The 10,424-nt window shown below is 40.3% G+C and overlaps 1 protein-coding gene across 1 annotated transcript; it reads right to left on the reverse strand.

Moving 5' to 3' along the window:
• Positions 1-3,362: 3,362 nt before the first annotated feature.
• Positions 3,363-5,133, reverse strand: LOC112096354. The gene is made up of 2 exons (XM_024179779.1): positions 3,876-5,133; positions 3,363-3,703 (listed from the first exon to the last, which is right to left on the reverse strand). The coding sequence occupies exons 1-2, from the start codon at positions 5,131-5,133 to the stop codon at positions 3,363-3,365; spliced, it is 1,599 nt and encodes a 532-aa protein (XP_024035547.1).
• Between the last annotated feature and the right edge of the window lie 5,291 nt (positions 5,134-10,424).

A 10,424-nucleotide genomic window follows, 5' to 3' on the forward strand; every position in this document is an offset into this window, starting at 1 on the left:
CCTCTGCCACACCTTTAAAATCTGGCAATCTTTATTCCTTAGGCACTAGGAGGGTTACTTTGGAGGACTTAGAACAAATTAGAGCCAAATACAATATTCCTTCCTTTGTCCAGCTTAGGGTACCCCATGTGGATGAGCGACCTGAGTGTCCGAAGTCTGGTGGGATTGCTCTCCACATTGACCTCTTTGATCTAGGACTCCGCCTACCCCTCCAGCCTTTCTATATGAGGATGTTTAGTTATTTGGGGGTAGCTATTGAGCAGCTGTCCCTTCCAGGGTGGAGGACACTTACGGGCTTACATGTATTATGGTTGGAGGTATTGAGGTGCGACATCTCTATTCGGGAATTAAGGGGCCTTTACCAATTCAAAAAACCTAAGGGTCCCGTTATTGCTTACTTCTCCGCTTGGGGTGATCATGGCCATATTGTTGAGGGGGAGCCCACCTTGAAGAAGGGTTACAGAAAGGGATGGTTTGTTGCTGAGGGTAGGTGGGGGATAGAAACTCTAGGTGAAAAGGGCAACCCCGCGGAGGTTCCAAATTCCTTCAATGTAGACTGTAAGTATCTCCCTTACTTACGGTTCTTTATCGTAATCTTTTGCATGGATGTCTCGCTAACCTTGGGTTTTCCATGCTTTTGCAGGTGTGACGTGGGCTAAAGGATCATGCCCAGTTCAGGAGGTTGGGAGAGAGGTGAAGAAGTTTGTGGATAGGCTTCGAGGTGCACAGAGGGGTAGTGATGTGATAGAGGAGAGCCGATTATGGAGAGCGGGGCTAATTGACCGAAGTCCTCCACCTGCTTCGGGGGGTGACTCATATATGATTCAGGTGTCGGGGGGTACCCTATTATTAGCTATGGGACTGGGGTACCCTGTTATCACCGCATTCTTTATTTTGCTTCCCCACTTTTCATTTCCTATTTTTGCTTTTATAGTACTTAGTACTTGTCCGGCTAACATAACTTTTGTGCATTGAGTGCAGTTATGGAGTCGGCGGGTGACGCTTTTGATGCCTTTTTCCAAGCGGTAGTGGGTGGTGCTTCTGGATCTCAGGATTCGGCGGTACCCCAAAAAAGTTCCCGGCCACCTCGAGCTCCCGGACTAAAGGAGAAATTCCAGGGTACCTCCCATAGTGGGTCGAAGGGTACCCCTCGTTCAAAGAAGAGAAAATTGGGCTGGTTTCTGCTTTCCCCGATGTGTTGCGTGAAGGTGACCTAGACCCGGCTTCTAATAAGGAGGTTTCGTACTTGACTCACTATTTCTACTATTCTGCCGAAAATGTTACCTCCGAGGTTGCTGAAGGGACATGCAAGATGAGTTTGAGCCAGCGTTATGGTCAAGCACTCAGGGCTACCCAGGAGGTAGGCTTTCCTAGGGTACCTCGGGTGTATCCTTCATTTTTTACTTATTTAATCTTATTGCCATACACATATATTTAACATGTCTTTTATGACCTTCAGGCATATTTTCTCCTCAACCACTGCCTTCCAGACCTCGACTCCCTTGTTGCTGCCCAATTAGAGGTCGACAAGTTAAGGGGTGAGCTCCAAAGTCGTCAGTCTCGCGAGGATCAGCTTGCTCGATAAGTCAAAACTTTGCAAGAACACATTACTAGCCTATCGGGAGAGAAAGCTCGAGTGGAGAAGGACTGCGATGAGTTGAGGGCCGCAAAGGAGGATCTATTATCCCGACAAAAGACGATGGCGGAGGATGCGTTCTCACTCATCATGACGGAGGTGTGGAGCGTGGATCCAGAACTAGAAGTACCCCGTGTTCAGAAATTTGTCAACAAGGCCACGATTCTAAAGACAATTGCAGAGAGGAAGAAGTCTTCCCATGCACGGTCAGGTAACCCTTCCGGGTCGCCTAGGGTACCCCGCGTGCTTCAGTTGTTGCCTGCCTCATATGCCCCTACTCCGGTTGCTCATATTCCGGGTACCTCAGAGTTCTCTGCTGATCACCCTCTGGAGACGGATAGTGGGGATGGTGTTCCACCCTCGGTGTAGTCGTTTCATAGTGCTCTTGTTTTTTAGATCTATCCACATTTTGTTATTTGGAAATTGTTTCTTTCTTTTTTTGGTTTCTTGAGATATTTTGTATTATTGGGACTTCTCTTTAGTTATGGTACCATGCCACTGAGCCCTTTTGTATTTTGCATCCTTATTATTCTGCAAATGAATGCTGGGCTAAACTCTTTATCTTGCGAATTTCTAGGGTACCTCTCATGTTTTTTTTTTGAAATGGGGTACCCCCGGTACCTTAACAAATATTCGACATCATGCGCCTGCTGGTTTATATAGATCGACGAATTTGGTGCATGCCCTTCTCGGCAACTATGGCGGATTTCCCACAAATAGGTAATCAAAACATCATCACGACATCTCGATCAAAAATTGAAAGTGTGCAATTGGTCCAACCAATCAATTTCTTATTCTTTCGAAGTTCTCTCTGAATTTTTGAATAGCTTACCCCCTACTTTGCTCAAGTAAGAGGATGAAGGTGTGGGTGTACTCATACCTAAGCTGAACCTCGTGGTGCTAGGGTATGTCGGTTTTACTCCACCCTCGGGTCCTCTTTGACCCTCCCTCTCTTTGTTTAGGTAGCTTTGTCATGCTTCTGTAGAACGACTATCGTTGGGTTGTTCACTCTGTTGCCCATCTTGGCTTTGCATAGATCGTCACGATCAAGGCATATCAGGTACCCTGGCTGGTCCTGTGATAGGTTAGTCATAATTGACAAGCGTATGGCGAGAATTGCATATAACCAGATGCGTGGGTATATTAATGGTGATAAATGAATATAATCAGCATTCTAAGATCGAAGTGGCGAAAAATAAAGAAAGAACCCACATCATATTTGTTGAGAAAGAAAATGCATTTATAGATAACAAAAGCGTTGATGAATACATGACTTAACTTTGTTACCCTGAGGAGAATGGGAGACCGCAAGACCTCCTATCATTTTTATTTAAAAATTAAAGAAACTCTAAAGTTGCAACTGACCAACATAGGGCATCTGGGGTACCCCATTTGGCCTACCACACAAAAACATTAACGAAAGCAAATAATAGCAAAAGACTAGAGGTTAAGACACTGTCCTTTAGTAATATTTCCATAGCATTGCAGCATTCCAGGGGTGCCTCACGATTGTCTCATCCATGTGGAGTAGCCTGTATCCACCTGACCCAACGAGTTTGTCGATACAGTAAGGTCCTTCCTAATTTGCCCCAAAAGTGCCTTCGTAGGGTACCCTAGTGTTCTGAGTTACCGTTCTCAAGACCAAGTCTCCTTTCTTGAAGGATTGAGGGCGTACCTTTTTTTCATATAGACCCGAAATGCGATGCTGATATATAGTTGTCCTCAATTATGCTCTAGTCCTTTTCACAGCCACCAAATCAAGGTTTGAAGCAATCAAAGAGGTGTTCTCGGCCTCATCAAAGTATTCAACCCTGTGAGAGGGTACCCCAATTTCCACTGGAATCACTGCGTCAACATTGAATGCGAGGGAAAACGAGGTCTCCCAGGTGGAGGTGTTTTGAGTAGTCCAGTAGGCCCACAGAACCCCAGGTAGCTCGTCTACCCATGCTCTCTTTCTTTCTTCTAGCTTCTTCTTCAGGATACCTTTGATAATCTTATTAACGGCTTCGACTTGCCCATTAGATTGGGGATGGGTAGGTGTAGCAAACCGGTTGGCTATCCCCAGCTCTGAACAAAAACTTTGAAATTTTTCATTATCGAATTGCTTGCCATTATCACTAACAATTGCATAGGGGATCCCAAATCTACAAATGAGGTTCTTCCAAATGAATTCTGTGGTTTTCCTTTTTGTGATGCTTGTTAGTGGCTCCGCTTCTGCCCACTTTGTGAAATAATCTACCGCCACGATTGCATATATTGCTTGCCCCCTCCTGGTAGGTAACGGGCCAATGAGGTCCACTCCCCACATAGTGAAGGGCCAAAGGGAAGATATAACTGTTAGCTTCTCTGGGTGTAGGTGGGGTACCCTGGCGAACCTTTGGCATTGTCACAGCTTCGTACCATATTCTTGGCATCTTCTCACATAGTAGGCCAGTAGTACCCCTGACAGAGAGCTTTTTGTGCCAGTGATTGCCACAAATCCCCTCATGTATCTCCCTCATGACATACTTGACCTCGTCGCTTCCCAAGCATTTAAGGTAAGGAAGAGTGAACCCTCTTCTGTATAGGTTATCCTGGATCAGGCAATACCGCACGGCTTTATACTTTAGTCTTCTTGCTTCACTTTTATCTGATGGGAGGTCTCTGTCCTTGAGGTACCTTATGATAGGCTCCATCCAAAGTATCTCATTGGACAGTGATCCTACTTCCAACGGCTCTAGGAGATCAACGCTGGGGGCGGGTATGTGTTCTGTCGTGATGGGGCCAGCTGACTGAGCTACACCAAGGGACGTCATTTTTGCCAGGGTGTCAGCTTTGCTGTTCTCTAGTCGGGGTACCCTTTCCACCTTAACCTCGCAAAATTGGGACATCAGCTCGCTGGTTTTTCCGAGGTACCCCTTCACGTTTTCCTCTTTCGCTTGATATTGTGCGGTAACTTGGCTTACCACCAACTGGGAGTCGCTCTTGACGTGTACCCTCTTTGCTCCCAAAGCCTTCGACATCCTCAACCCCGCTATGATGGCCTTGTATTCGGCTTCGTTGTTCGAAGCCTTGAATCCAAATTGCAAAGCGTAGCATATTTTCACCTTGTTCGGGTCAATTATAATAACTCCCGCACCACTTCCGTGTGAGTTAGAGGAACCATCTACATGTATTTCCCAGACCTGTCCCCCTTCGTCGGTGGATGGGGTATCCAACAGGTACCTCGGATCACCTTCACCACTTGAGTCGTTGGCAAATTCCGCAATGAAATCAGCGATGGCTTGGGCTCTAATCGCCGAACGAGGCTTGAAAATGATGTCGAACTCGCTTAATTCGAGGGACCATCGGAGAAGCCGTCTGGACATGTCTAACTTCTGGAGGATTTGCCGGAGGGGAAGGTTGGTGACAACTGCAATAGTATGAGCTTGAAAATATGGTCTAAGCTTCCGTGCGGAGACAACCAATGCCAAAACGATATTTTCAGAGGTTGGGTACCTCTTTTCGACATCAACCATAGCCTTACTAGTGTAGTAAATAGATCGTTGTACCCCATTATCATCCTCTCGGAGTAACACAGAGCTGGTGGCATGCTCGGATACGGCGAGATACAACACAAGCACCTCTCCTGGCTCAGGTTTGGCAAGTAGTGGAGCATTCGCGAGGTACCCCTTCAGTTCTTGGAAAACCTCTTTGCAATCAGGTGTCCATTAGAGCTTTTTCCCGGTCTTCAAAGCTTTGAAAAAGGGCTTACACCGATCTGTAGCCTTGGAGATAAAGCGGCTCAGGGCAGCTACCCGGCCTGCCAAGCTTTGAACCTCCTTGATGGTGCATGGCAATTTCACGTCAAAAACCGTGCAAATTTTATTGGGGTTGGCCTCAATCCCCCATTGTTGTACCATGAACCCAAGAAACTTTCCTGAGGTAACCCCGAACGCACATTTTTCAGGGTTGAGCCACATCTGGTGTATTCTCAAAACGGTAAAGGTATCTCTGAGGTGCCCCAGGTGTTGCCCCGCATGCACCGATTTGATGATTATGTCGTCTATATACACCTCCATGGTGCGCCCGATTTGTTCCTTGAAAATTTTGTTCACTAGTCGCTGATAGGTAGCCTCGGTATTCTTCAAACCAAACGGCATAACCTTATAACAGTATAACCCACGGTTGGTGATGAAGGACGTTTTCTCTTGATCGGGTTGATACATTGGGATTTGGTTGTAACCGGAGAAGGCGTCCATTAAACTAAGCATCTCATGCCTCGCTGTTGCATAAACTAGCTGGTCCACCCGGGGAAACGGGAAGCTATCCTTGGGGCAGGACTTGTTTAAATCGGTGAAGTCCACACACATATGCCACTTTCTATTTGCTTTCTTGACTAGAACAACGTTGGATACCCAATCGGGGTACACTACTTCCTGGATAAATCTCGCTGCTAATAGGCAGTCTACCTCTTGTTCAATTGCATCGTACCTCTCTTGGTTGAAGGCTCGACGCTTCTGTTTGACCGGTTTATTATGTGGGCTGACATTGAGTTTGTGACAAGAGAGGGAAGGTGGGATACCCGGCATATCCGAGTGGGACCAGACGAATACGTCGTGGTGCTCGCGTAGGAAGGTGATGAGCCTCTCTCTTTGTTCCTCCGAAAGATTGGAGCCTACTTTCACGGTCTTTGTTGGGTCGGTGGCACAAATCGAGACTGAAATAAGGTCTTCAACTGGGGTACCCCGCTTTTCATCTTTCAATATTCGGGGATCCAAAGGTGCTTCAACTTCACATCTGGGCTCCACCTGGTCCCCGTGGGGCACCTGACACAACTTAAAAGTAATTTTTAACTCCCAAGTATAAGAGTGTCTTGTTGTATTATAACTCGGTGAGTCCAAGGTCAATCCACAGAGAAAAGATTTAATTTGTTTACTTTATTTAACTAGAAATTGAAATTAAAACTTAAATATAAACAACTTAATTTAACTGAAACTATGAAATTGAACAAGTTAGGGTTACAGATCCACTCTTAGAAGTAAATCAAACTTAATAAATTCTTTTTGCCTTTTTTTTAGATTTATTGCCCAAAAGATTAATTATATAAATTATTATTATTTTCCCTTTAATTTTATGATGGATTAAGTATTTATTGTGCCAAAATTTAATTTGTCTACAATAAGTCAAAATACCATTTTACCATAACTTATATTAAGATATTAAGAATTTATTATGCCAAATTCATTTGTTTGTCTACAATAAATCAAAATTTCAAAATATAAAATATGTATAAAATTAAATAGAAAATAATTTAATTTATAAAATTAAAAGTAGAATTTGCTTAAATCATATTTATTTCCTAAGAGTTTCACATTCCCCTAACTAATATTATTTAGTTAAGCATAATTAAAATAAAAAAGTAGTAAAATTGAATTACTTATAATTAAAAGAAATAAAAAAAACTAAAATTGGAAATAAAACTAATTTTATTTATAAAAATAATTATACAAAATATTAAAAACACACCTGAAAATCAAGATTACAAGGAGATAGAGAGAATTTGAGAAGAAGAGAGTTGTAGAGAGATGATTAAAAACATAAAAATGAGGCTCTATTTATAGAAAAATAAATTCATAATCCAGTGCTTTGCATGAAATATAAGTGTGCAACCCAAGAGGGGGGGTGAATTGAAATTTTAAAAACTATCCTAGCAAATCCACGTAACAAGCAATCTAATGTCTTAATAAAAATTGAAAGCAATAAGTTCAATAAAAGCACAATGATTAAAGAGTAAGGGAGAAGAGAAACAAACACATGAATTTTTATGTGGTTCAGCAATCCCCGCCTACGTCCACGCCTCCAAGCGATCTAAGCTTGAGGATTTCACTATCCAAGCCTTTTCAAGGCTTCAACCGATTACAATTGACTTCAAAGTGTCAATAAACCTTTACAACAAAGAGATTATCTCTCAATCTCTTCACTCAAGTGTTTTACACACTCAAACTCTTACAATTGAAATGAAGAAATGAATGTTACAATGAAACTCACTCAGTGAGTAGATATTCAAAAATGAAGAATAAGGAATGATTCATTGTTTTGTGCTTTGCAAGTTGAAGGCTCAAGATATCTTGTGTGCTTTTTGTTTTTGCTTGTTGGAGAGCTTCAAATTGAGTTGGATTTGAGTTCTTATAGTTTGAGCTCGAAAACTAGCCGTTATGCACATTTTGGGCGTATCCGGCTTGCCGTTTATGGAATCCGGTAAGCCGCTTTTATATTACCGTTAAGGCAAAAATTTGAATTTTGACTATCCGACTTGCCGGTTGCGAAATCCGGTAAGCCGTTTTCAATTCGGATACATTCTGCCCAATATCCAGTTTTTCGTTTAGCTGTATCCGGTAAGCCGCTTGCTACAGTAACGGCTACAATAACATATTTCTCAAAAATTATAGTTTGACCCCAAAACTTTATAAAACTATAGTATGGCCCAAAATGTTATGATAGTTTGCACATAGGTCCAATTTCAGAATTTTAAATAAAGCTTTGTCAATCCCAAAACTTTCTAAAATTATGATTTCTTCCAAACTATGTAAAATTATAGAATGACCCAAAAACATTTAAACAATTTCAAATAGGTCTAAATCCGAAATTTAAAAACACTATCAAAGATTTTAAAATACTTTCATTTTAGTCCAAAATACTTTAAGTTCATAACATCATTTTCTTATTATAAAAGTACAATTCATAAATCTTTGTTCAATCAATACATGTGGTTTGTTATCATTAAAATCAATATTTATAGCCATATAGGCTAACATTGCGGTCTATCATAAGCTTCATGTATGTGCTCCTCACAACCTTTAGATCAAGATCCAATGGCTGGTCAAACTTCAAAAGTCAACATCACACGTGGCATCGTTTGACTCATCCGATTTACCCAAAGAACAGTTGAGATTTGGAGGGTTAATGGGTGGATTGGGTCGACCCGAATACAAAGATTCGGATCCTGCAACTTGCTTCACCAACCATTGCCACGTGGCACAATCATAGCCATTGAATCATGAACGGTTGAGATTTAGTCAAAATTGCCAGCTATCCCATGCACTCATATCTATTGTAAGCTCGTTTCATCATCCAATAAGTGCTCGGTCAATAGGAAAAGTCAACTTTTTTTACACAAGCCCAATTTTAAGCCGATCTTGACTGATCTTAAGGTTTTCAGACCTCTGGAATCCAAATTTAACCTCCGTTTATCTGTTTAGAGCCTCGAATTACGTGAAATTAATATTTTTCCTAATAAACACATAAAAATACACAAAATTAAATATATTTAAAACATAATTAATAATTCCTAATATATTACATAAATACAAATATAAATTATAACATAAGCATAAAATAACATATTATCGCTTGATAATTAAATAATTTTTAATACTAATCATTCCCCCCAACCAGCTTATTGCTAGCCCTCTAGCAATTAAAGCATTATATTAAATTAAGATTTATAAAATTCACATGCAAGTTAATAGTTGTTCATCTATCCTCTAAACTACCAAATAAATGAACTCTCCCAATTTCTTTACCACATTGATGTTCACTCATTATCCAGAATATTATCAAACCTTCTTTTGTGCTCAAGTAATTAACACAATACTTATGGGGCTTCATTAAAAGAAAAACAACATTTTAGTTCCAAAATTCATTAGAAATTATATCATTAGGCAGTAGGTTATTCACACACATATATATATTTTTAAAATATTACATTTCTAACCCGTGTAGCGAGCTTTAGGTCAGTGACTCCCAGACTAGTTGGCCTTAGGGCACTAGGTGTTGAAGCACCCCTACGGACTTAATTACTCGGGTTTCTAATAAACAAACAATTTATCTATTACCCATGTAGCGAGGTTTAGGCCAGTGACTCCCAGACCAGTTGGCCTTAGGGTACTAGGTATTGAAACACCCATACGGACTTAATTACTCGGGTTCTAGATATAGCAAAATTAAAAACATTTTTTTCTTCTTTTTTTTGTTTTTTCTTTTTTTGTGCAATATACACTTTCTACTACCTTAGATACTATTCCTAATAAATCAAAAGAACTAAATGCTGTAAAATTTTAATTTACAACCCACTAGTATGTGTCATAGTATGTGTATAAAGAATGATTCAATAATACCTGTTAAATGAGTAAACAATTAAATAACTTAATAACCAAGTGGAGAGTTCACAAATTTGAGTAATTCAAAGAAAAGGGAACAAAAACAACTTATTATGAATCTCAAAATCAAAATATAATACAACAAGACTATTAGGATGCGTCTCAAAAGTCGTGACTCTTTACACAGCCATCCTAGACAAAAACAAAAATGTTTTTTTTTAACAAAGAAAAGAAAAGAAAAAAACAACACACATATTTAAAAACATACGTTAATTATCCCCACCCCACAACCTAATCTAAACATTATCTTAACATTTTATAATTTTACAAATATGCAAAAAAATAAAAATAAAAGAGAATAATAAAAGAAGAAGAAGAGGAGATCTCACCTGAACTTGATGCAGAAGCTTAAAAGTAGATAACAAAGATGAAGAAAAAGTCAAATTTTTTTTTAACAACACCCTTAAGATTAAGAAGATGCGTTTCTAGAGGTACTACATTCTCTATATCTTGCCATCTTCGACTCAAATTTGTCCTAAGTTAGTCTTTACAGAAAAAAAAAATTTTGTTTTTTTTTTGTGAACACATCACCAGGACTAAGACATTCCACAATTATCAACTATTCCCTCCCCCAACCTGAAAAAGACATTGTCCTCAATGTTTTAAAA

The sequence above is a fragment of the Citrus clementina genome, unplaced genomic scaffold (assembly GCF_000493195.1).
Source record: "Citrus clementina cultivar Clemenules unplaced genomic scaffold, Citrus_clementina_v1.0 scaffold_8, whole genome shotgun sequence".
Taxonomy (NCBI): Eukaryota; Viridiplantae; Streptophyta; class Magnoliopsida; order Sapindales; family Rutaceae; genus Citrus; species Citrus x clementina.

What these genes read in the sequence shown, in the direction of transcription:
- LOC112096354 (XM_024179779.1), bottom strand. Translation starts at nt 5,133, where the DNA reads ATGGTTGATGTCGAAAAGAGGTACCCAACCTCTGAAAATATCGTTTTG. An exon ending in CAATATATGCAATCGTGGCG is followed by an intron (nt 3,704 to 3,875) that starts GTAGATTATTTC and finishes GTTTTTGTTCAG; the next exon opens with AGCTGGGGATAGCCAACCGG.